At 47.4% G+C, this 24,936-nt stretch overlaps 8 protein-coding genes across 8 annotated transcripts; 3 read left to right on the top strand and 5 right to left on the bottom strand.

Annotated features, from left to right (window-relative positions):
* Positions 1–90: 90 nt before the first annotated feature.
* GLAREA_03657 (uncharacterized protein) lies at positions 91–817 on the bottom strand (the record flags this gene model as incomplete). Its single annotated transcript, XM_008083910.1, has 2 exons — positions 91–225; positions 731–817. The coding sequence occupies 2 exons, from the start codon at positions 815–817 to the stop codon at positions 91–93; spliced, it is 222 nt and encodes a 73-aa protein (XP_008082101.1).
* A 2,226-nt stretch (positions 818–3,043) lies between these two features.
* GLAREA_03658 (uncharacterized protein) lies at positions 3,044–6,949 on the top strand (the record flags this gene model as incomplete). Its single annotated transcript, XM_008083911.1, has 8 exons — positions 3,044–3,167; positions 3,237–3,359; positions 3,942–4,376; positions 4,430–4,563; positions 4,634–4,641; positions 4,770–5,153; positions 5,222–5,420; positions 5,705–6,949. 8 exons carry the CDS (start codon positions 3,044–3,046, stop codon positions 6,947–6,949), a joined length of 2,652 nt encoding a protein of 883 aa, XP_008082102.1.
* A 1,364-nt stretch (positions 6,950–8,313) lies between these two features.
* On the top strand, positions 8,314–9,533 carry GLAREA_03659 (Ferredoxin reductase-like, C-terminal NADP-linked; the record flags this gene model as incomplete). Its single annotated transcript, XM_008083912.1, has 3 exons — positions 8,314–8,358; positions 8,499–8,910; positions 8,962–9,533. The coding sequence occupies 3 exons, from the start codon at positions 8,314–8,316 to the stop codon at positions 9,531–9,533; spliced, it is 1,029 nt and encodes a 342-aa protein (XP_008082103.1).
* Positions 9,534–10,380: 847 nt separating this feature from the next.
* GLAREA_03660 (Acyl-CoA N-acyltransferases (Nat)) lies at positions 10,381–11,172 on the bottom strand (the record flags this gene model as incomplete). The annotated part of the gene is made up of 1 exon (XM_008083913.1): positions 10,381–11,172. One exon carries the CDS (start codon positions 11,170–11,172, stop codon positions 10,381–10,383), a length of 792 nt encoding a protein of 263 aa, XP_008082104.1.
* A 1,448-nt stretch (positions 11,173–12,620) lies between these two features.
* Positions 12,621–13,383, bottom strand: GLAREA_03661 (Cloroperoxidase; the record flags this gene model as incomplete). Its single annotated transcript, XM_008083914.1, has 2 exons — positions 12,621–13,237; positions 13,287–13,383. The coding sequence occupies 2 exons, from the start codon at positions 13,381–13,383 to the stop codon at positions 12,621–12,623; spliced, it is 714 nt and encodes a 237-aa protein (XP_008082105.1).
* A 1,264-nt stretch (positions 13,384–14,647) lies between these two features.
* Positions 14,648–15,466, bottom strand: GLAREA_03662 (uncharacterized protein; the record flags this gene model as incomplete). Its single annotated transcript, XM_008083915.1, has 4 exons — positions 14,648–14,777; positions 14,836–15,103; positions 15,192–15,299; positions 15,430–15,466. The coding sequence occupies 4 exons, from the start codon at positions 15,464–15,466 to the stop codon at positions 14,648–14,650; spliced, it is 543 nt and encodes a 180-aa protein (XP_008082106.1).
* A 4,791-nt stretch (positions 15,467–20,257) lies between these two features.
* GLAREA_03663 (uncharacterized protein) lies at positions 20,258–22,562 on the top strand (the record flags this gene model as incomplete). The annotated part of the gene is made up of 3 exons (XM_008083916.1): positions 20,258–20,443; positions 20,609–20,946; positions 20,996–22,562. The coding sequence occupies 3 exons, from the start codon at positions 20,258–20,260 to the stop codon at positions 22,560–22,562; spliced, it is 2,091 nt and encodes a 696-aa protein (XP_008082107.1).
* A 1,562-nt stretch (positions 22,563–24,124) lies between these two features.
* Positions 24,125–24,753, bottom strand: GLAREA_03664 (DLC; the record flags this gene model as incomplete). Its single annotated transcript, XM_008083917.1, has 6 exons — positions 24,125–24,259; positions 24,312–24,338; positions 24,398–24,432; positions 24,507–24,540; positions 24,597–24,619; positions 24,714–24,753. 6 exons carry the CDS (start codon positions 24,751–24,753, stop codon positions 24,125–24,127), a joined length of 294 nt encoding a protein of 97 aa, XP_008082108.1.
* Positions 24,754–24,936: the final 183 nt, after the last annotated feature.

A 24,936-nucleotide genomic window follows, 5' to 3' on the forward strand; every position in this document is an offset into this window, starting at 1 on the left:
AAAGTCTGGTCCAAGATCATTGGAGATGATTGGTCTCGCCGTTTGCATGTAGAGGAAAACGGAGTGAGAGGGCGTTTGGGCGCGTTAGGATCATGCATCCTCTTCTTGCGCTCTTTCTTGTCTGCCGCTGCGTCGACACTGGCGGGCGCGAGCAGCTTCGTCGCTGGGCTGGGAGCGCGCTGGAGGTCTCCTAGAAGCGCAGGGTTGTCGCCCAGCTTGCTCAAGCTGGAGTCAATCTCAGCTTGCCCCGCATGATCCCCAAGAATGGCATTGGTGTGCTTGATGTATGCGCTCGAGAGAGTTTGGATCGCATCCTGGAGAGTCGCGAGACCGGTGACGACCTTTCCCAAAATTAGTGATTGCTCCAAGAGAAAGTCCTTGTGGATGTCAAGCTTAGGCTTGGATCGAGGCATTATGTGAAGACGCGAAGAATGTAAACAATAAAAGCGCGTACGTGCAGAGCTTCCCGTGTGAAGTCGCAAGCGCAAAAGACACCAAATCGCAATCGCGTCAATATGCGCAGAAGGATTTGAATGCAGCGATGTTGTCAGGCTGGTCGGTGTTGAGGTCTGGATGCGGGGAAGAGCTTCCAGTGATAGTGGCGGTGATATGATCTCCAGCAATGAGCGCAATTGAATATTTTCAACCATGCGGCGCGTGAAGTCTGAGATTTCTCCCAAGGAAGACGACGAGGAATGAAGACAAATGGGAGAATGAAAGGCGTTCTTACCGAGTCTCTGGTGCGGATATACGCGTTGACGTCGATAGTCAACTGGTCGCTGACGACCTTCTCGGCAGACTTCTTCGCTTTGGCCATGGTGTTGTGATGGATGTTGATGGTTCAGTGATGATGGTGGGATTCGGGGTGTAGATGTTAGGTGACGAAGCCTAGAGTTGAGGGGATTTGAGGAGTCTTTCAGTCGGGGTGGTCGCTGACTCGGCTGTGGACGCGCTACGGTGGCCGTCGCCGTCGCAAAGATCGAAGACCGCAGCAGAAAGGTCGGGGGCTGGGCTGGGCTCGGCTGGGGCTGGAGACACTGACGGGCAGCAAACGCAGCAAACGCAGATGAACAGTTGCGACCACTTTGGCTCCAAGTCTATTCGTGCCCCGATAATCAAGTACTTCTGCGCGATGCAAGATACACACTTCAGCAGATCTTACAGTTTGTCTTTCTGTAAAGGGTGGAGGGTTTCGCTGTGCGCCCGAATCAAACCCACGAAGACTTCGCACCGTGTCTTGTGCCCACCCAGCGCGCGCGCGCGTGGCCTTGTTTTGATTTCTGTCGCGCCGTCACCTCCAAATCCGGGCCTTCCTGCTGCAGGTGGGCGGTACATCTGGCGTGATCAGAAGGGGTTTAAACCAAAAATGCCGGGCCTTTTTCCTTTAGGCGCCATGGGAAAACCAGCCAACCTCAGCGAACGCGTCCGCTAATCTGCTGCCAGTCCGCGGCGATCTTCCAGGGCCGAAAGCGCAACAGCAGTCTCGACAGGTCACTAACTGATCCTTGAAATCCTGTGAGAACCCGGGCGACGACCAACAAACAGCCCGCCAGAAGTCTGGTCCCTGGCCGATTCTCCTAGCGATGCAGCCCGGAATCGGAGCCCTATGGACGTGGGCTGCTGCTGCCCATAAGGGCCAGAGATGCCAACGAGGTGCTGACTGTCACACCGTCTCAATTGCTGGGCTTGTGTCCCCTGAAGTTTTGTTCTCTGGCCGTGGAGCGGAGCTGAAGCTGACGAGGAAAGCAACGCCAGATGCCCATGAACAGTTCCCTCAATAGCCGCCGACGAGCCCGTTACAGGTTGGAGCTCCGAACACCCGTGGACCAGAGGAACACTGCTGGCTTACAGTAAGAGACACCGCAACATCAGTGAGTATTACCTCCACTGGGCCATGCTGATAATCTACTCTCAGCGGTAGAGGACAGTCGCTTAGCTTACAAAAGCTTCTGTTGGGTCGACGGAGGGTTTCATTTTTAGGAAGCGTATCGGGTCAAGCCAGAATGATTCATGTCTGCTCGATTAATGGTTTTCTCGCCTTTGCATTCTCATTCGGATATACAAGTGAAGTATTTATTTACTTATTAGGTAGACATATCTCCATTTACACAATCGCGGTCATCCTACGAAATTAGCACGTAGCATCCTTTGGAGTAACATCCATAAGACTCACTTAGGCATAGGCACGAGCAACGGGCTACCTTGTCTGAAAGATGAATTCGAGACGATGAAGATGAAAAGAAGTACATTCATTCTTTTTAGTAGACTAAATATCCTTAACATGCCACCAATGGTAACTTTATAGGTAGCTAAGCACGCAAAGATTGCATTATATCTGAGCAGGAGATATATGAGTTTAGGGTACTTATATATATACCTTCACAACGTAAAAAGAAGTTTACTTCGTCCCCATAGAGCCTGCCTAGAGCTTGCCATTTCAGTACATCAACTCCAACCCCTCCCTCTGGCGATACCATAGGGTTAACCGAAACGTCGAAAATGCCGTCAACAGCGGGGTTGAAAAGACAACTCTCAGCTGAACAGGGGATCGAGGCTGACGAATCTGGGAGCAAGTAACTCACTGGTGTATCCACTTTGAGGACCCCTCTATCAGACTGAAAGCAATGGAACCAACGCTCACCGAATGTTATCGTGATTTTACCATCTTAAATAATATATTTTTATTAGAACTCCATATTCCAAATGAAAAATTGCTATTTTGATTCAAAAACACGTGCATGGTGACCTTCAAAAAGAAGCATTGATTCGCATACAAACTCGGGGATCTGACACAACTCTCCTGCATACCCCTCCACTGGCTGGCTCACAGCTTACAATCACATCCTCTTGGCATTCACTACTGGGTCTTTGATGTTACAGATTGCCATACGACCCCACCATCCTCAAGCGGTTCAGCAAAACCAGTTTGGCAGCTCAGCTACCTCACCTACAAGAACCACCCCACTAACCACAAATTTATTCTACACAAAAGGCTGTGTAGAGCTTCATTACTTCCAGCCTATCGAACAACACAACCGTCACGATGCCGACTTTCAGTGCATCAACCACGATCCTCACCATCGCTATCATCCTCTATCTGGCCAGACCAGCTCATGCCTTTGGAGCAGGAAATATCGGATCCGTTTCTAAAGTTGAAGGTGTCAACTGTGAGTGCCTCTCCCTTTTTCCATCTCCGATCTATCTGCCAGCAATCTGCCATACTAACATACCAACAGGGCGTCATGGCGACATCGAAGATACCCTCCTCAAGCTTTTTATGGCACGGGCCGCGGGCGGCAAGAAATTCAGCAAGATGAATGTAGCTCGCGTCTACTTTGGAAATTGGTTGAGAGATTATTGTGAGTGCGAACTTTCATATATCTGCCGGTTCTGGGACTCGTAGCCTTTGCGCTTAGTACATGATCGTAAGACGTAAAGCATGAAAGGTGTAGACTTGGTTATGAGTCGCGTTTTATCCTCGAAAACTCCGAGGAGGAAAACCATTTATACCGAATATAATCGGGGAGACGAACGAAGTCTTGATGGCCCACGAAAAAATGCTGGCAGTGTGTGGTTTCGGCTCTCTTAGCGTGTCGAGGCCACTCCAAAATACCACAGCCCCCTTGCGGTGGACAAGATAAGTGGCAGTCGTGAGACGACATTGAGATGATCGATTATATACAACGTAGTGGATTTCGTCAATTCTCATGAATAAACAATAACTCTCTAAGTTCTATGAGAAACTTATTGAGGTAAGTAGATCTTGTCGTAGCAAGTATAATCAGCTAATCAAGAGACAGTTAAGACTACTGGCACAAAAGCAGCATTTACAGCACGGAAACGGAAAAAATCATTACATAATTTTACTTTTAGTTTCGTTGGCTGGATACCAAACAATTCGTGGAATTTGGTGTGCCTCTTGCTAACATTTTGACTTTTAGCGCAAGCTATCGATGTCGGTACCGTCAAGTATGTGAGCGCAGAAGCGATTCGAATCTTGCTCTGGATTCTAGGATTCATGACCTTCGGATATGGTACTGGAGAATTCGAAGTTACTTCCAAGAGACTTGGTTGCTACCGTCCAGAGGATCACATTGACAACCCAAAGGACTATGCTGACAACATCGACGCTACCCAATATGACCGCCGTCTTCGCGGACTTGTTGATGAACGTGTTGAATTGGCCATTGACCCAGAAACCGGAATGAAGAATTACATTGCCAATGAACGTGCTGGAATCATGACCTCAGCTCTTCACGTCCGAAAATTATTCGGAGAATGTATTCGTCTGGGCAGATCTTATGGTAGATCAAACAACAAAGATGAGCTTTATGAAGCACTTCGTTTACTTGGGACTGGCCTTCATTGTCTAGAGGGTAAGTGGCGGTGGCCTACTAGAATTTTCCCGACCTCGCTTAACAATTTGTAGATTACTCCGCTCACAGCAATTATATCGAACTTGCATTGATCGAGATGGGCGAGCGAGATGTCTTCCCTCATGTCGGTGAAAATACGGCTATCCGATTACGAGGCGCTCGTAGTGCTGTATTCCCGCTTGTTACAGTAAGTTGCCCCCCCCACAAAAATCCCAAACAACAACGGAACCTAAATAGAGCTAACTGTCCATTAATAGGGAACCTTGTCAGTATCTCTTCATAATTCCTTCTCTTAAGCCTCTATTCCCTAGTGGTCGAGAGCATATATGATCTTTAGATATAGCTCTCCGCTCCGGAGCAAACAAGAAAAACATATGCTAATTGTTATTTCAGCGGCGGTGTTGACTTTCTACATTCAGTATGCGGAGAGATGGATGATAAGGCAACTCAGTCCGAAATTGAGAGTCTTGAAGGTACTATGCAACAAAGTGGCAACGCTGACACTAGCGCCCTGAAAGACATCCTGAACGCAATTCCCAGTGGCATTTTCGGCGACAAGGATCCAGCAGGTAAAGCCGACGAGCTGCAAGATAATGCAACTGCTGCTCAGATGAATCAAGTCAGGGTGTCCCCTCGGGAGCCTGAAGAATTTACTCAGCAGATGTTGGAGGTTCAACAGCAGATCAAACCCATCATTCAATGGCACGACGACATTATGCACTCAATCTCTGATGCTATTGAGGAGATTCCGGTTCTTCCAGAGCTTATTGAGCAAGTGTGAGTGCCATTACTTCCTTCATCTCCGATCTATCTGCCAGCAATCTGTCATACTAACATACCAACAGGGAGGAACAAATCAGCGTCTTTGTTTTCTCTCTCCTGGCTCCATTTGTCCTCCCTATCATCCGCCAAATCAAGAATGAGTTGAACACCGGCTCTTCCGAGATTATCCAGAGCAGTAAGGATAAGCAGTTGATCGTTTTCAACGATCCTGATTGTTCGGATCCTACTCACTCTATGCTGGCAAAGGATCATTTCTCTAACGTAAGTCAATTTTTCCTGCCTCTTCGCAATTGCTGCTGTGGTCTACAACACTGGAATTGTAACGGATGCTCCTAGCCTCTTGAGACATTGTTATAAGCTGGCCAGTCGAAAGACAACATTTGCTCAGGATGATAGACGAAATCGTACATTTCGTCTATCATTCTCGGTAATTTAAGACCAATGCCAAACACATCATACAGAATACCCTTAATCTCCTGAGACATCGTTATGAAATTGGCCTGTTTTGGTGCCTGTCAAAACCAAGTTTTACTAATTGCATGTAGATTCTCAATGAAGCCGGTGGCAAGATCGCCTCAGCAGTACTCACATGGGCTGTTCCACAACTTATGGCTGCTTGGGATGACGATAACATTGATGTTGACCGCACCATCACCCGTATCATCAATGGTGTTTTTCATCATCCTACTCTTCGAGACCAAGGCCAAGATGGAGCATCTGATGGTAGACGTGCCATGTTTGCTGTTGTAGAGCAATGGTGGGGCAACATGGATAGACGTGAGCAACAAGACTACCGACGGAAACTTGCACGTGACGGCGTCATGAACGGCGAGAACCACAAAGAAGGCGTCCACGATGGAGGCCACGGCTGTGGACATCCGATTAAGATGCACAAGAGTGGCGCTGGCGGCGGTGGGCCTGCCGGAGATCTACTTGGTGGTATTGCTCAGGCAGTGTCTGGCGGTTCTGGCGGCAAGCAAAGTAGCTCTGGTGGTCCCCTCGGTGGCCTTGTTGGTGCTCTTGCTGGAGGTGGTGCTGCCGGAGGCATCTTGGGCTCCATTCTCAGCAGTGATAATGATTCCAAGACATACGGTTCGCAAGGCTACAACTCTCAAGGCGACTACGAGCAAAAAGTCACCCAAGTCTCTCATCAAGGAGGCCGATACGAACAACAACAATACAGTGAGACCCAACAAAACGACGGGGGCCGCCGCACTGAATATTCGAGCTACGAGCAATCTGGAAACAGTGGGTCTGGCTACGATAGACGTACTGAGTCTCATGGAGGTTACGAGCAAACGCAAGAGTCCACTTACGGTGGAGGCCGCCGACGTGACAGCAACGAAGGTCGTCAACAGTATGGTGGAGGTGGTGGCGGCTATGGAAACGAGTCACAGGGTGGCCGCCGTGGCAGCAATGAGAGACTCGAAGGCTATGGCGGACAAGGCGGCTTCAACCAGCCGGAATTCAATCGCCGCGAGGATTCCTACGAGCAACGTCAAGAGTATGGCGGTGGCCGTCGTAGAGATAGCAATGAAGGCCGTCAGGAGTATGGTGGTGGTCGTCGAGATAGCAATGAGGGTCGTCAGGAGTATGGCGGTGGCCGCAACGAGTATGGTAGCCAACAGGAATATGGTAGCGGCGGAAGAAGAAACAGCAATGAAGGACAGGACGATGGATTCGGCGAAGCTGCTGAGGCGGTTAGTGGGATCATTGGTGGGTTCCTCGGTGGAAACAACGATGGACGTGGTGAGAGACGTGAGGAGGGTGGTGGTGGTTGGTTCAGCTAGGTGACTCGATTGATTTGTTCCGGACTTGCTATGAAATCAGATCTCATTAGGAGCGCAAAAGAAAAGTACGTAGCGTAGCTTGCTAAATCAATGAATTTACACATTCTTCATCATACCTGGCTCATCGTAGATGTACAAGAGTCAGTGGATAGTCGAAACCTGATGATTCTTCAATCAGGTTGACGAAATAAGCGTATTTCGTCTACCATTCTCAGGCATTATGAAATTGTCAGATCCGTTATAAAAACCTGAACTAAGTGGGTAATGCTGCCTCCATGGCCACTCCCAGTCTGCTGTTCCGTCGTGGAAGATGCTGAAAGCCGAAACACATCGTTTCTTCAAACAGGTTGACGCATTATCATATATTTCGTCTATTACATTGACGAAACGTTGTATTCCGTCTACCATTGTGAGGAATTAAGAAATTACCGGATTCGTGGTGAAATCTTGTAGTGGATAGCAGGCTAACTGTCACTTGCATTTACCACTCTAAATAGGACGAGTGGCGGTCGAAACAAGATGTTTCTTCAATCAGGCTGACTAACTATCGTATTTCGTCTATGGCTTTCAGGTAATAAGACATTACTCAGCTCGATTTTGAAACTTTGAATTTTGTAAAAGGTTGTGGGGTGGTTACGACGATTGACAATTCCTCGCTCTAGAAAATGAGCAGTTGAATCACAACATCTCTGCGATTAGATCGTAACATTGCAGTATATTTCATTCATCATCATTAGTCAACTGGACGTTTCTATTCTTCTGTGGAATTTGCCTGATATCTAGAGGTATTAATTGATGTAGATATGTTTTTAAATTAATGGAATGGCGAGGTAGTTCGCCTGATATTTGGTCTTTAAAAGGCCTACGAAAGGGTATCTTAAGAGCAATATTAATAGAGTAAAGAGTAGTTTTAATAGAACTGCGTGGATATATGTAAAGGACTAATGACAGGGTAAAGAATAGTTCTAACAGAACTACGTAAATATACGCAAAGTACAAAAACAGTACATTACAGCTGATGTTACAAGACCTTTTTAGTATAGAATAAAACTATCTACAATAACGGTAATAAACAAACTATTATATAGTTACAGATATATATCAGGATTGAAGTCTAATAATTTCGTTAGACTTTTGGCCGTCGTATTTACTTCTTAGTCTCGCGGTGGTCTCGCTTGTTGTCCCGAAAGGGGTAGCTAAGCGGGCTTTGGGAGGGGCATCGGGGATAAGCCTAGCTCGAACTAGCGTGTAAATGCGAGAGCTTGCGGCAAAGACGTCATTAGGGGACATCCAAGCTCATTTTTCGACATCAACAAATCCTCAGCAATTGAATCAAGGAGGAATATCAACTCTCAATTGCAATCATGTTTGCCAGACAAGCCTTTCGTGCGGCTCAGCCTATGAGATCGGTAAGTACCGTCCTCAAAAAGAGCACCAGTGAAGTAGGGATGGGTTATCGCAGATAGCTTGTCTACGTCCATGCCTCAATATTTACAAGCTCAATTGAACCTTCAACCTTTGCACCAAAGCTGACACATTGTTAAATTAGCAATACCGTCGATATGCGACCGAGAACACCAGTGGGAGCTCGAATACCGCCCTCTACGGAGGTGTCGCTGCGGCCGTAGCCGGTGTCGGATACTACTTCATGAGCCAAGGCGATAACGTAGAGAAGGTGAAATCAGCGGCAAAGGATGCGGAAGCCAAGGCCAAGGGAGCAGCTGGTTCTGTTAGTGGTGCTGTCTCAAAGAGTGCCTTCACTGGTGGTGATCAAGGCTGGGTGGGGTTGAGATTGGAGAGTGTCGAGAACTACAACCACAATACCAAGAAATTCAGATTCAAGTTACCAGAAGATGACCAGGTCAGCGGCCTTCAGGTCGCTTCTGCACTTCTCACGAAGTTCAAGGAGCCGCAGATGGATAAGCCTGTAATTCGACCATACACACCAACCAGCGACGAGAGTGAGTGGACTTGGCGAAACAAGAACCAAGGACTTTGCTAATCATTGACAGGTGATAAGGGATTTTTGGAACTGTTGGTTAAGAAATATGAGGGAGGAGCGATGTCTAGCCACATCCATAGCATGGCTGTCGGCCAAGAGCTCGATTTTAAGGGACCACTTCCAAAATACAAGTGGGAGGAGAACAAGCATAACCACATTGCTCTGATTGCGGGAGGAACCGGAATTTCACCCATGTATCAACTCACTCGCGCCATTTTCAACAACCCTAACGACAAGACCAAGGTCACCCTTGTGTTTGCCAACGTCACTGAAGCCGACATTCTTCTCAAGGAGGAGTTCGAACACCTCGAGAACAAGTACCCTCAACGATTCCGTGCATTCTACACCCTCGACAAGGCGCCAAAGGAATGGAATGGAAACACCGGCTATATCACCAAGGAAGTATTGAAGACCGTCCTACCTGAGCCAAAGACCGAGAACATCAAGATCTTCGTCTGCGGTCCACCACCTATGTACAAGGCCATCTCCGGCGCAAAGAAGTCACCTTCTGACCAGGGTGAGCTTGATGGTGCTATTCTTGAGCAGCTCGGCTACAGCAAGGATCAGGTTTACAAGTTTTAGATGTCTAGATTAGATGGGTGGTTGGATTGATAGCTTAGATTCGGGGTGGGAAAGGTCTGTAAAATTAGATAGACTGCAATTTTAGCAGAGATAATTCCTCATCGTTTGGGTCTGAGGTGATTTGTGTTGTTGTAAGGTGTGATCTGTGCCCTCTACCGGGTAGGCTGTAGCTGACGTGAAAATACTGACCCGTCACCGGTCGATTCGCATTAGGCAAATCAAGTAACATCAAAGATACACTTTGTGAAAAGATAACCAGCGTCTGGAGTACTGGAATGATATCAACCATGATGTTCGGTTGCCATCTCCTTGTATCACGTTCAATTTCTCATAGTGTGCTTACTGCTAAACACTAGACTGATTAATTTGTCCAACAGCCGCAATGTGCCCTGAATAACATGAATCTCATCACATTTTCATAATCAACAACTCTATCCTATTCAGAAAATAGCTATTCCACACATTTAAAATGAGCGTTTTGATAAAACGAATAACGATGTCAAAATGTCTTCAGCTTCGAGTTCTAAACCCCACTGATCCTAACGAGTATCCTCTCCTTCACATACGTATCTGATTCAGAAGAAGAGACGTGATCCCTCCAAACAATCTCATTGATAACAGTCTCCTCAGCGGCGCAGCATTTGCTCCACAGACGGATCAGAACTACTCAATATCTAGAGGATCGCTTCCCAGGCATTTTTCTGGAAATACCTAGGCAGCCGGCCTTAAGTTCTGTCGGGGTTGGTGCATACTTCAACCAGAAGAGAAGGAAGTATACTGCTGGAATGAAGGAACCCAAGCGACAAGGTTACAGACGAGAAGTCTATACATCTCAGCAAGTTTAATCTCAGTCATACTTCCAGCCCTCAGGTTTCCAAATCATAACTCCCCCAGCTTCACCTTTATGTTCGGCTCCATAATCCATACCCTTCAACGGCTGGAACCTTGCAATGAGTTCAAACCCAACACTCCGATACATCATCTCCCCCGGAGCACTCGCCTCCAAGCCAACACAAACCCCTTCCGCCTGCGCCCTCTTAGTAACCTCCCCCATCAACGCCTTCCCAATCTTCCTCCCCTGAAACTCCTTGGACACAACACAACTCTGCACATACCACCGATTAGCCAACTCAGGACGCGACGCGAAGTGCGTCTTCTCCTCTAGATCAGCAACGCGCAAGAACTCAGCGATATGCTCAGGATCATCCGCTTTGCCCGTATACAGTTTCGTGATGAGCGGCATGAAATACGACCAAATCCACGCCGCGAGCGTCAACCACCACCTTTTCCGGCTGGCAATCTGGCGTTGCGCGCCCTCGTCGTCGCCTAAGCGAGTCAAGATGGTGTAGCCGACCGCGCGACCAGGATTGGTTTCCTCGACGGCGACGAAGGTGATGTTGCGGTGGTTGAGCACGCGGTTTATGGCTCGGACTCGGTTGTTGAGGAGGTATGCGCCAAAGTGCTCTTCCGCTTTAGGGGTGAGATATTTGAAGAGGTCGGTGCCGAGGTAGGTTGTCGCTGAGAGGTATCCGATTTGCCATGCATCGCGAATTCGAGCTTCACGGATGATGACTTTTGGTTTTGTGTTGTCGGTGAGGGTGGTTTGGGTTGACGTCTTGCCCGCTGCGGTGAGAGACATTGTGGTGTGTCTTTTGTTCTAAGTTTCGAGGTCGAGTAAAGACGTTTTATTGGGTTTCGAGAACAAAATCGTGTTGGCAAAATTTGAAAGAATTTGAAGCTGTTCTCACTTATGGTTCTATGTCAAAGAAATTTATTCACCCACTTTAGAAATGCAGGCGATGAGTCTTTTTAAGCTTGACAAAGCTCACTCATTCCGAGCTCCGTATGCAAAACTCAGCTCCGCCTCTTATTCCGATGTACAGATACAATGATAAATTGTCGTGAGTCACTCTGACTAACTTGCTGATAAAAATAAGAAACCAGAAAAAGACGGCCGAGAGTGGCATCTCGGGGCGACATTTCCCCACCTTCCATTCTTGGAGAGGGTATACGACAAGGCGTACGAGGACCCATGGCAGAGGTGTATTTTGGGAAGCTTCAACTATCAAATGCGGATGCGATGTGTTTGCTTCAAATTGCTTGTACTTCCTTGTTTGCAGCTGTTGTTTTGTTCTTTTGTGGGAGACGTTTGTCTTTAAGGCGGGATTCAATTGTCATCTTTTAGCTGACTCGAGATGTTGTTAGTAAGCCTTCATAACGAGTCAACAGCCAAACGTATGTATTATTTTCAACTATTTCCAACGTTTCTGGGGGTGTCATAAGTCACACCGTATTGTATCTCCAGCGACAATTGATTATATCATACCTGAAAAATATGTTCTCAATCTTCCGCGGCCAGTTTCTTGTCTCGCAGTTTCCATTCCACTTCCACGTTCTGCACAATTTGGAGTCTTGACATTGCAACACCGTGAAGCAAAAAACTTCTCGCCAAACCTGTGTTTTTGAGTGTTCATAATAATATTCTCGAAACAGTAGCTATTCATCCGGCAAGCCTCCATCAGTTCAAAGTTCTCCATTCCCCCGCTACTTCAAGTCTCGTATTGATTATCTGAAAGTGCGCATTGTTACTATGAGTTTCCATGTCACTCATGTGAAGCTCAAGCCCACGAAACCTTCCAGGTTGTGGTTTAAAATATAACTTGCAGTCAGAAAAAAATGGTTCTTCAATTCAATGGACTGAATATGCGTATTTCGTCTATTATTTTCACGAATTAAGACACTTCCATATTCCTGTTTGTCTAGAACTTGTTGAAACTGAGAACCTGAACAAGACCTCAGCAACAGCTTAAGGTGACAAATTCAGGCGTTTACTGCCACTTTTCTTGCCCGCTGTTAAGCCTGGAAAGAAGTTTGAGATACCTCTCCTTTACTGGATCACGAAATATTATCACTTCTCAATACCGACGAAAACACTTCCCCACAAAACGTCACTCGCACTCTAATCACAGCCCCCAGGCATAATATTGTGACACTACTGCACGGCATTCACAAATGTCAGCTTCTTTTCTTGAACATTTCTTATTCATCCAATTATACAGTATTTACACCCCATCCACTCCCGTCCCTTCAAACAGAAGCAGCAGCAATCTTCCCAACCAAACCCAAAATCCCGGCAATCGTCAATTCCTGACTCGGTCTCCTCCAACCCTCCTCATACGGCAATCTCTCCTCCCTAAACATCACGTTCACCCACTCCGTCACCGCATTCCCTTCCACCGCATCCCCAAAAACACTCTGATACAACGCCGACTCAATGAAACTAAACTGCGCGCCATCAGCCGTCAAATTAAACGCCGGATTAACCGCCGCAGCGGCAGCGAGTCTGGCTTTCCGCGCCGCGGCCGACGTGGCGATGGAGATTGTCGGTTCGGTGAAGAACGCGGCGACACTGGCCCAGATGGCGGGGTTGAAGGAGTGGTTGTCCCCCGAGAAGATGTCGGCGCGGGAAAGTGAGCCGTCGTGTTCGATGATGTTGTGTTTGTCCAGGTCGTCGAGGTTGAAGGTCGTGTTGCTGGTGGAGGATGTGGTGAGGGCTTTTGCGCCGACGAGTTGGGTGGCGGACGAGGCGAGGTTGACTGAGTCATTGAAGGCCGTTACGAGGTCTGACATGGAGATGTTGAGGCCGTTGCGGGGGAGGAAGCCGTGGTTTGCTAAGGTGTTTACCATAGGGCAGGGCGATCGGCCTTGGTTGTGTTAGGGATTTGGTGGTGTGGGTTGGGAGGAGGGACTTACGATCTTCACATGATGGTTCGATCCAGATGTTGTCTCTTTTTGATGGATATGCTAATGCCGTACTGACGAGTGCGGCAAAGATAAATTGATACCTCATGGTGTTTGGGGGAATGGTCGTCGAGGGTGAACTAGGCAGAAGTTACAAGTGAGACGTTCAAGTACTGAGCACCACTCCAAAAACCTAGGAAGGTTCAAGCAGTTACTTATACAACTACCCATGTATCGCTCAACTCACTAAAGGTCCGCAGATGACATTTCAACATCCATGCACACCGCGTACAAGGCTCAAATCTTGAGATAGGTGAGCTCCTTACGAACAAACCCTAGGGAGATACCTTAGTTGCCTGTGTCAGCCAGTAGCGAATCAGAACTTTAAACTCGCACGCCCTAACCAACATAAGCAACTCAACCCGAACATTGTGATCACAAAACAAATCAGAAAACTCCAATTTCTAAGATGGAATCCACTGTTGAGGAGAGATCTGTTCGGAGGGCATCAGAATAAGGGTCAACTACTTTTTCGCCTAAGGGCTCGGAGATTTGAGCGGGGTTCAGGGGGGGAGGGGCAGAAACTTAGAATGCGATGCTTTGACAATTGAAATAAGCAACATAGGGATCCGGAGTCTCTGAAGAAGTTGCGAAAGCAACGCAATGTCGAGGAAATTTTGCTGATTGGGGATGTATGCTGTATATCAGAGTGTGAAGAGTAAGTGAATGAATCAAGAACAACCAAACATCTTGTTGCAATCGAAAAATACCACGAACAGGACTTTTAACCACATTTTCAGTACTTTAGAATCTCCGAGAAATTCATAGACGCCCAGGATTTCGAAAGAGGGGAGGTTGCTACTGCTCAGAACCGACAATCGAATGTGGAAAACCCGTCGAAATACGGATTGATAAGGGACGAAGCGTTCATATAAAAAAGCAAGAATCCACCGAGAACAAGGTAAAAAGCTGTTTTGCTCGGACCTGGCGAAGTGAGGAATTGAGCTTTTGGTTGTGTCGGTACTTCACTGCTTCACTGACCAAGAGCTTGACCACTTGTGAAATTCGGACGCCGCAAAGCAAATATGCGATGTAGGTAGAAAGCTAAGAAGCTTTGAGAACAGTAATGTGAGGGGAGTGTCAAAGAAACAGCATCAAAACCAAAGAGATTTGTGTAGTCGAATCTCGTGAAAAACCAGCTTCAGGTGGCTTCCCTAGAACCAATCGAGAAGGAGAAATGCGACTTACGAGCAGACGCTGCATTTCGGGTGTCACACATGTCTATTCCAAACTTTCCAGCAGTGTTGTTCGACAATTCGACCTTTGTTTCATGCGTTCATTAACATACAAATACAATTTATTGGTTAACATCGTTACATAGGAGTCCTATCCTTTTCATCGGCCGTACTCTTCGCAGTCATCTCATCAGGATTTGCCAACTCGGAAGTCTCTCCAGTCTTAACGCCGCCAGGTCCATTACCATTCCTCGATTGCGCAACGGTACTATAAATCCAATCGTTAGCCATCCACGCATTCAACGCAAAACTCCGAGTTTCCTCACCTAGCATTTGCAGCCTCTCCTTCCGACGCATGCGCTTTCAAATCCTGGATACTAAGCACCTCCAATGCGCGCTCGTGTGTTGCGTGCAAGTGTACTTTAGGAACGACACTCTGGGTGGCAGGATCGTCTTTTGTGGTTTTGGCATGCTCGAGAGCTTCTTTCCAGCGGTTGGCGCAGAGACACCATTTGCAGCCTGCTGTGAGGCCGATTTGACGGAGGTTGTTGCCTTTGGAGGCGGAGAAATCGAGGAAGGAGTCTGTTAGGGTTGCTGGGAGGAGGTATGTGTTAGTCTGTAAATCGGATGTAAAATTGGCCTTTTTCCAGCTATTCGGTGGGTCCCCGAAGGAACTGCTTACCGGCAACACTGTGGTTTCCTTTATCCTCTGGACCTGTATTGCAGTATCCATCGCGGTAAAATCCAGTCATTGGCTCCTTGCTGAACTGGAGAAGGGGCCCCTTCATCACTATTCCGATTATTAGTATGTTTCCACTCTACATCCTCCTAGAACCCGCAATTGCTATCCCAGAGCTTGGATTTCTCCCTCGAGGCGTCTTCTTCAACGAAGTAAAATCTGTAAAAATAGGAGAACTTACCATTCAAGTTCTGGTGAGCCTTTCCGAAGCTACTCATGGCTGCGACGCTTGTAATAAGTAATAGCACAAAAAGAGTTCTGATCAATTGGAGGACAGGAAATAGCATCAACGAAATGAAGTGAGTTTTCCAAAGTACAAAAATAAAGAATAACAAGAGCTTACCAGAGCGGTACCTGAGAATTGACATCACACTAATAATTGTCAATGATGCAGTCTGATGGTGGTGACGTCTAGACAGTGTACGACCTCCTGGTTCTCCGGTTCGGCAACAGGCGAAACAATGATCCCGTATCGCAGCCCGAAGGCCGGGGTACACCATTTAGTACGCGGCTCGATGTGCAATATTTCCCGCATATCTCGGGAGCAAGCCGAGACATGAGATCACGAGGAATTCAATATTTACCTCCTATGGAGATCCCAATTTACAATCAGTAATTGTGAAAGACAACAGCTGGCCAAGCGAATCCAGATATCCCTTACTGTTGGAGAAACGTGATGCCAAGAAGGATCTGACCTGGAATGTAACAGTAAACTTCTGCCATTGCCGGATCCGAAAATAGATTTCAGCATAGACAATAAAATTTCCACAGGCGAATTCACACATAATGTAACTCACTTACCAAGAGAAAGCCCTCTGAAGATATAGGTGCCTGGAGTATCTTGGTATCTCGAGTATCGTGGTGTTCATGTCGAGTACAAGTACTGTACCAGTATCCATATCGCCTCCGGGCGGCCGGGTAGGTACATAGGATGAACAGAGGATGAGTTTCCAATTGGCAAAGCCCTGGTCGGCGGGGCGATTCTAGATGCGGCAGCGGTGGAGGGTTTGTTTTTAGTAACATGACAACAGTATGTACATCGGTTATTCGACTTGTTTAAGCTTAATCTATTAGCAGAAGAGTGACAGCGGCGAAATGTGTTGTACGATTAGTATTTGTTGTAATTGCTCAATTGAGGAAACATACTGTGTTGGTGGTGACAGATGTTGAGGGAAACCAGAAAAATTGTCATGTTCGAACACAGCTCTCGTGGTGCAAACCCCACCTTACGAAATGGGAAGCAACCCGATGTGACCTGCAGGAAAAGGCGGGCCGAGGCTTGGTGGGTAAAACCTCATGCTCGTACACCCTGGACGGGATTCTTCGAGGTGGTTGGGAAGGACGATTTGCTGGAAGAAAAGGTACAATTCAAACCTCGATTCTTCGCGGGGTGCAGCGGTAAATGAGAAGCAGGAGAGAAGCCTAACAACATCCGATTATAGAATTTCTGTGATCTGCAGGGCGCTTTTTAACCTTGAGATCATGTGGTTGCGAGGTTGTGTTGCTGGAGATGTGGTGGCACGAGGTAATCCTCGAGGGTTCAAGCGAGTCTGCTGCTGGAGGATTTGTTTCTCGTGGGAGGATGGCCAAGTATGTTTCGAGATCGTTGATTCAAAGCTTCTGTGCTGATAGGATGAAACGAGAAGACTTTTAGCTAAGTGTATACGATATATAAATACTGTCAAACAGGAAAGCTCACAAGCCGGCTCGATCCCGAGCTGTAGAGAGCTTGACCCCAAATTTGGCAGTTGATTGGTTGATATTACTTTAGATTTGACCAAACATATTCTACCAACATCGCGTCCAGCTAATAATGGACATCTTAAGAAGAGGGAACTGAACATGTACCTGAGATATGCACCGAATCCATGCAGAACATCAGCCTTATCATGCTGTGAGGACCATTGCTATCAAGACTCGCACCTGGTGAAGAGATGTTGGTTTTCGGTTCGCTTCGTTGGTGTTTTGGCGTGAGACGACACGTTCGAATTCATTTCATCTGCCCATACTGTCGAGAAAGGAAGGAGGTATTAGACGTGGATCTCTCAGATACCGAGATGTATTGAAATCACTCAAGCTGCTGATTGGTGAAGAATACAAGCAGCTTCTTCAATCGGAAAGATGGTGGGCGGGAACTTGCCAAGTAACTCGATCGTAACGAAACAAACTCGTGTCGATGTGGACGAGCGATAATCGACGAAAGACCTAGAGTGGAAAGTCTCTGGACCAGATGTTACTCTCGGTTTGGCACTGCAGTGATACAAGTTCCGAGGGAGGATATGTCTGCACCGCTACTTCATTGGTTGTGAGACGTTGGTAACGAAGAAGCAGTCCCAAGGCGATGCCGAAATGGCGGACAGCCTCAAGTTGAACTAGGCAATTGTTCGCAAGCGCCATATTATTGAGAGCTCGCCAGCTTCAAATTATAAGGACAAATGTCAAGACATGGAGACCAGATGCTCAGTTTTTAACTGTTTCATGAGAAATGAAGATTGTGCCACGAGATCATGTTGCAGCAGAAGAGTAAAATAAATAATGCCTTACAACAATACATTTTATTCCTGTGACATCTCGACAATGCTTCACGCCGGATCGAGTCATTCTCGGCTTTGCGCCGCAGTCTTTTGTAATGCTGACATTTCGGCCCTTTCTTGATGCAGTGAGGTCGTAACCAGAACGGTACTGAGAAGAATCATACATGAAGCATCTCTGAAGATGGGGTCGATTTCAATTCGGACTTAAGTAAGTGATATGTGATCCCATCTGAAGATGATCATCAAGGGTGATCCGAGGAGTCTCCCGTAGCTCTTCACGATGGATCTTGGCCTTGTGGTGAAGATGTCATGCGGTGTGCTTTAGTATGCCGTGCCGGAGTCAAGCAGCCTTTTTGTAACAGATGTGAAATCACTCGAAGGAGGCGAGTAGTGGTCTGTTTTAATACAACACAGCCGAATCCTCAATTACTTCGTATAAAGTGATTGAAGCGGGTAGATGTTGCTTTCCGATCAGGATCTGATGCAAGGGCGGCTCTATGCCGCTAACCATGTATCCTGGTTGATTATTTGTTTGAATGAATTCATGATGCTGTCGAGAACGGACCAGTCCTTTCAATGTGGCAGAGATAGTGGATCTTGATGTTGGTGAAGAAGAGGTGGGATTTCAGGTCCCCGTAATCGAATTCGGCAGCATGCACTCGGAGTCGCACACCTTTGGACTTAGGAGGGCAGCCTATTGGCGAAATATATGGTTCTGGGGACGGGACCAGGAAACCCTTGAACGGGTGTCCGTCGCCTGGACGTTGTCGAGACGAGGAGATCGGCTGGTATTCGATCAAGACAGAAGAACGCGACTACTGACCAGAGATGTTGGAGGGAAGCGCGGGGCGCGAACTAACGGGGTACGAATGACTTAAAATGGTTCTACGAGCTGCGTTGGAGGAGTCCCTGCGAATGATATGATATTTCAAGAGTACCGCGGCCAGCGAGGGGTGCACAAACTGTGTAATTCGTGCCTGAAATGCACAATACTTGTTTGAAATCGAGGATTGTACGACGAGTACTTGGGAATATTCTTCCTATACCTACAGGTGCGTACTTGAAGAGAGTCTGTGTCTGAAAATGGTCATAAGAAACATTGGGCCCCATTGCTGCTATCGAGCGCCAGAGGGACGTTCTCTCGAATGAGTCTAGTCAGTGCTAAATTGTCCGTATGCGTTTGGATAATTCAGATTCCATGGAGAGACTTGCTCCGGTCAATACTTCAAAAGTAGTATCAAGTGACAGCATGTAGATTGGGGTTTGGCTTGCATCAGAAACGGGGTTCCGGATAATAGTCCAGGGAAGGACGTCTATACGGTTCAGGAACAAAACGCAATTAATTCTCGCCTGCTGCATTCACGAGATCCGAGAAAGAGGGAAAGAGGGTGGATCGACGTGGTAGAAATCAATTGACTGCGAGATCCCGTGCTTCCATAGATTTGGGCTGAATGATGATACTTATGACGATGATGTCCACGCTCAAGGGAAAAAAGCAAGCAAAGCAAGGGTGGATGGGGGTAGTTTGTAATCGAGATGCGTGGAACAATGGGAACGAAGACGTCGAGGAACAGTCTATGAGGGCCGGTTTCCAGTCGGGTTGAGACGGTTGCTGGTTCTCTCGTCAGCATGCACTCAGTCGCTGGCGGAGGATGTTTTTGGCACACTTTGCAGGCCAAACCAAGCTGGCACAAGCACCGCTGTATGCGTACGGCCAGCAGCGAGCACGCAGAAGGGCAGACTCATCGAGAGGCAAAACGCCGGCAACGTTCCATAACTATAACACCTGACAGAATGTGATGCAAGGCAAATTCAAGGGAGAAAGCGAGAAAGCGAGAAAGCCGTGTAGAAGAAGAGTGAAGCGTCGACGCCCGAAAAGCGACACCATTCACATCCAGCAGCAACAGTACCAGCACCAGCACAACGCCTTTATTCCATCCAACCATTCATCAATTGTTCCTCCCAACTCGTGTGGCCAGCTCCCGCTCCAGCGTCCCAACTCCAGTTCTAGTCCCAGTCCAGTCCAGTCCCAGTCCAGTCCCAGTCCTCCATCGAGTCTGCCCAGGGCCCCCTGGACGAACACTGCCCGTTCGGGCTAAGGTTGGCTGGGCGGTTTTTAGTAGTGTAACTGACCTGGCTGAGGTCAACGCCTCGTCCGCTCTCCAAACAAAGATCCCCTCACATCGACAACCATTCACTCTCTGACAAACAATTATTCAAACAATTCACAACTCGAGCATCTCTTTGTTGCTGATTGCAGACCATCCCCCCTCAACCACGAGCCCGTCCTCTCCGCCCTGCCTTCGCAGACGTGCTTCCTCTCTTCTAGATGCATCGTGCATCGTGACATCGCCTCTATGTCGAGTTGGATCTGAGGTCCTACGGTCGTGACTCCGGCAGCGAGCCAACTACGAAATACACCACACGCCCGCCTTCGAACCTCTTGCACAGCTTCTCGCTCGAACATCTTGCACCATGGCATCTCTCGTGATCCCAGAGACCGGCATCTCGCTGGGGAGCGCCCGAGGAGGCTCGTCGAAGCCCGGCCTCTCTGCTCCCCCAACAGCATTCGGTCTCACGATTTCCGATACTGTGATCGAGGATATGATCAAATGTGTTCAAAATGGACAACCCATTCAATTGTCCTTGGGACCACAACCAGTAAGCGTTCAGTTTTTCTGGTGGTCTTTTGGTGCCAAATTCACTATGGCTCTGCTCGTCATATGTTCACCTTTGGTCGGAACCGGACCCTTGCCGAGAGAATAGGAAGGAATTAGCACGTCGCAGTGAACGCAATTGAATGCTAACTATTGTCTTCACCATTAGAGCTTGGTCTACGGCACAAAAACCCAACATCTTTCCACGTCGAACGATCCCTTCACTACCGAATTATTCCAAAGCACCAACACCGACTACGACGACGATTCTTCCTCCGATACCGAAACCATGTCATATTCCGAGCAGTATGGCGAAGAAAAGCTTGGACATTTCACTCGACACCAGTACCTTCGATTGTTCGGACCGAACCTCTTCGGCGTACCTAAACCGGTTGGCGCAAGTAGCAAGCCCAAAAATGTTACTGCCTCGACAACTGGCGCAGACACTGCTCTAGCTCAATTGCAGAATTCTTTGGCTTCTGAAGGTCAAAGAAAGGCAGACAACACGTACGTAATCGGCGTCGTGCAATTCAAGATCCAAACTGACCACACACAGCACCAAATTCATCACCAATGCTCCCGCATTACCAGGCCAGCGCAAAGGTGCTGCGAAGGCTGCTAACAAGAAACTCCTCGCGAGCAACCGCCTCGGCGCTGATACCTTACGCTCCACACCCGTAAGCCCAGCGTTATCTGGCGTTGGCTCTCCTGCGTTGGCGCCCACATCTGTTCCTCTTTCCCAAGTTGCTGCCGACAAGGCGAAAGCTTCCAGAAAGCCAGTCATCCACTTACTTGCTACGGGTCCAATGACAAAGGCGGCACTCAGAGAAGCTCTCCCAGAAGTTTCTGACAATGATTTTGACCAAGCATTAGAGAAAGTCGCTGATGCCAAAGGAAACAAGTGGGAACTGACGAAGAAGTACTGGAGGGAACTGGATGTATGGACCTACGATTATGCGACCCAAGAAGATCGGCAACGAGCAATCGACAACGCCGTCTCCAAGTTTGATAATCTACGCCTTGGCGTCACGGAACCCGAATGGGATAGATTATTACCAAAGGCAGAACGCGGGCAGGGCAAATGTTTAAGCAAGCTCCAAGCTCAAATCGCGCAGGGAACAGCTCGACCACCAAAGATAAAGTTGCAGAAGGATGAAGGTTCGGGACGAGACACTTCGGCGGGAGAGGAAGACGATTCTATCGCTAGCAAAGCTATATCCAAGGTTAGAAAGGGAGAGCCGGCGGCACGATCATCCTCACAGCCCGCCAACACGAAACCAAGGAAGACGAGTGAGAAGGAAGCTCAAACTAAACGACTTCTCTCCAACAAACTTAATAAGCCAATAGTCAAACCAGCAGCAAAGCCAGCAGCTTCCCCACGGCCAGCACCCGCACCCGCCAAGAAGGACAAGGCAGCTAAACCTTCTGGTAAAAAGGTGCTCTCTTCAGAGTTGATAATTGATTCGGATGAGGAGGCGGATCAGGCATCGCAGCCATTGCAAACCAAGCCAGCACAGCCATCTAAGAAACCTCTTCCTAAACCCGTCCAAGCGAAGAAGAGACCTAGAGACGAGGAGACAGAAACCAGTGATTCGAGCATTCCGCTTAGCAAAAAGGTCAGAAAAGATGTACCACCGCCACCTCAACGTGTTGCTAGTGCCAGCCAAGTTTCAAATGCAACGTCAAACTCGACGGTCTCATCAAACTCGTTTAAAAACAAGAATACCTCACCTCACAAGTCTTCTCCGTTGGCATCGTCACCACCAACCAATGCCTCGGAATTCGATAATAATTCTGGCCGTCGCACCACTTCATCATCTTCCGCTTCACCCGCGCCGTATATTGGTAATAAAACCTCTCGTTCGCCAATCCATAAAAGACACCACAAATCTTCTTCGGTCACCTCTTCCAGCTCATCCAATGGGTCCACGCGATATCTTAAGCCAGAACTCGTTGATACTGCAAGGAAATACCGAAGCTTTTATCCAAAGTACGAGGAACTTCACCGCGAGCTCGCCAACTCCCGGTATCGAGACGTGAAAAAGGAGAAAACACTGTTAGACATGCACGAACGATTGGCGAAAATGAAGCAGCAGATCAACGAAGGAATCGTCGAAATGTAATTGGATGAAATTTGAACGACACGGTGTACTACTGAATACGAAATTTTCTCTTTGCTGCTTAATTGAGTAGGCATCTCTTGTTAAGCATTTTCCGGGCGAACCCAAGGGCATGGAATGGGGCGTTTTGTGTATAAACTTTCAAATCAGGAGAACTTGGCGACAAATGTTTGCATAGGAGAATTAGGAGTTGGGGTTTTTTCCTTCTCATCAGGTCATGTTCATATTGGAGTAATGGCCCCCCCCCAGGAGTTATAGTCTACGGACCCTGAGCCGATGGAGCCAGGCGGAAATGTTTTATTTGAATAAAGGAATGGTGCATGATTGAACCACATATCGACAGGATGATGAAAAAAATGTGTATTTGAGAGGATGATTGGGGAGATTGAAGTTTTGAGATTTTGAAGAATGGAGATTGCAATGTTGAAATGGGTGTGGATGGCGATGATACTATACCCACCTGAATTAGAGAGAATATGAAAATAGTTGACATACATGTTTCAGTCTTCTTTGATGTTTCAATGTGGAATCACTTAAGGTTCTTAATCATGAACCAACACTTTCCTTTCCTTTGTTCTGTTCGTGGTGGGGTTGGGTGTGTGTGTTTGAGGCGTGGGAAAAAAGCTACCCCGCATTTTTGCTTTTCTCTTTGTTCTAAGTTGGAACAGTAGGTACTTGTGGAATTTGTATTCTGTTTTTGAGGTCTTAGATTCTTGGGGGAGCGATGTCGGAAGGGAGGGAGAGGGTGTTTTTGGTGGGCGGGTTTTGGGGAGGGGGGTTGTGATTGTTAGTTGAATGGTGTTGTGAGGTGAGGTGATGTTGGATTAAGAAAGGGGAGGCTTTGTGATCGTTCGGTGAGTGTATGGGTTTGGGCTCGATTGGTTTCACTGGTTTCACTGGAGAAGGGTCTGGGCTGTGTCGATGTCTTTTGCTGGAGAGGTTAATTGGTGCTTGAACTGTTTCATGGATTGATGAGTTGATGATTTCTCACAGGTATTGTGTTTTATAGGATCTCGTCTAGCTTGTTGGCTGTCACAAATTGAGGGTTCGATCTTACTTTATCTCCTGATGGTCAGAGAGGATGACGATTTGTCGAGCCAGAATGGTAGGAAGGAAAATGGCAAGGAATAGGCGAATTCTTGATACCAATCAATGCGTCCAGCAGAGTCACGTTGGAGATGAAAGGGTTCTAATTGCGGGATATGCGTCTTTGCAGGGATGGTAAGTAGGTTCTGAATAGCAGATCCGAAATTGTAACTTTTTTGTCTTCAGGGAAAAGCAGCATTCCGAGATGGTGGTTTCAGTAGTTCATGTAATGGCATTAGCATAATCCGAGGCCCCATTTCCCCGTCCACTTCCACCAGACCAAAATCATTTCCGCAGATATCATTACACATCATCCATTCCTATATCGCCCATCACCCAACGCTGTCGCTGTCAATTCATGCCCTAAATTTCGCTCGCAAGTTTTTTCGATTCCCAGTTCCCAATATCCAGCCATCCAAATATGTGCGCCGTGTTTTGGGAGAATTGGTCGTCATATGCTCCAGTGAATTTCGCTACTCTTACTGCGTCTTGAAGAGGAGGATGGCGCAGTGCCCTAGGTAGAAATAAATGAAGTGTTTGGTTTCGTGGGTGACGAAGGATCCGAAATTTCTGCCGACGATACAATGCCATGTTGGACCTTTACGCTCATCGAACTGGGACGTGTTAGATACTATAGTTGTATGCCATGCTCGAAGGGAGACGAACGGTTTTCTTGATAAATTGAGCGATATCCTAGAGTTTTGTTAGTATATGGTATTGGAAATGAGGGGTAAAGGAGGGGTAATCTCTACCTTTTCAATTGTGAACTTTGACATTCCCTCTTGTGCTATGATTTGTGAGTTGAATGCTCAGACTGTCTATGCTCGTCTGTGCTGAGCGCGTGTATGAATATAGACTTACCAATGTCAATAGCTTCCTGTTGCATATCTTCGGTCTGTCTAGCATCAGTCATGTGGTTCCATAAATAGGAATACGTAGATTGCAACACACCATATCTGCCGACTTGATTTGCGCTGTTGACAGAAATTAGCATACATGGAAGGAAGAATGCTGGCGATGAAAGAAATCGGTTGTCAATGAATGGCAACGGTAGGAAAATAATCTTACCCTCGAGCTTCTCCTTCGTAGCTCCCTTTTCGGACGCCATGATATCGTTTGTGCAAGAGAAACTGAATAAAGAGCTGTGTCAAGTTTCGCGACTGGAGTGTTGTTTGCCTGCTTGATCCTGGATGGAGCTTGGATGTATGGATAAAGCCTGTCGTGATGCTATGGAAAGTCGTAGCATTAAGTAGCAAATCAGAAGACTTTGTAATTTACCACAACTTTTTGT

The sequence above is a fragment of the Glarea lozoyensis genome (assembly GCF_000409485.1).
Source record: "Glarea lozoyensis ATCC 20868 chromosome Unknown GLAREA2, whole genome shotgun sequence".
Taxonomy (NCBI): Eukaryota; Fungi; Ascomycota; class Leotiomycetes; order Helotiales; family Helotiaceae; genus Glarea; species Glarea lozoyensis.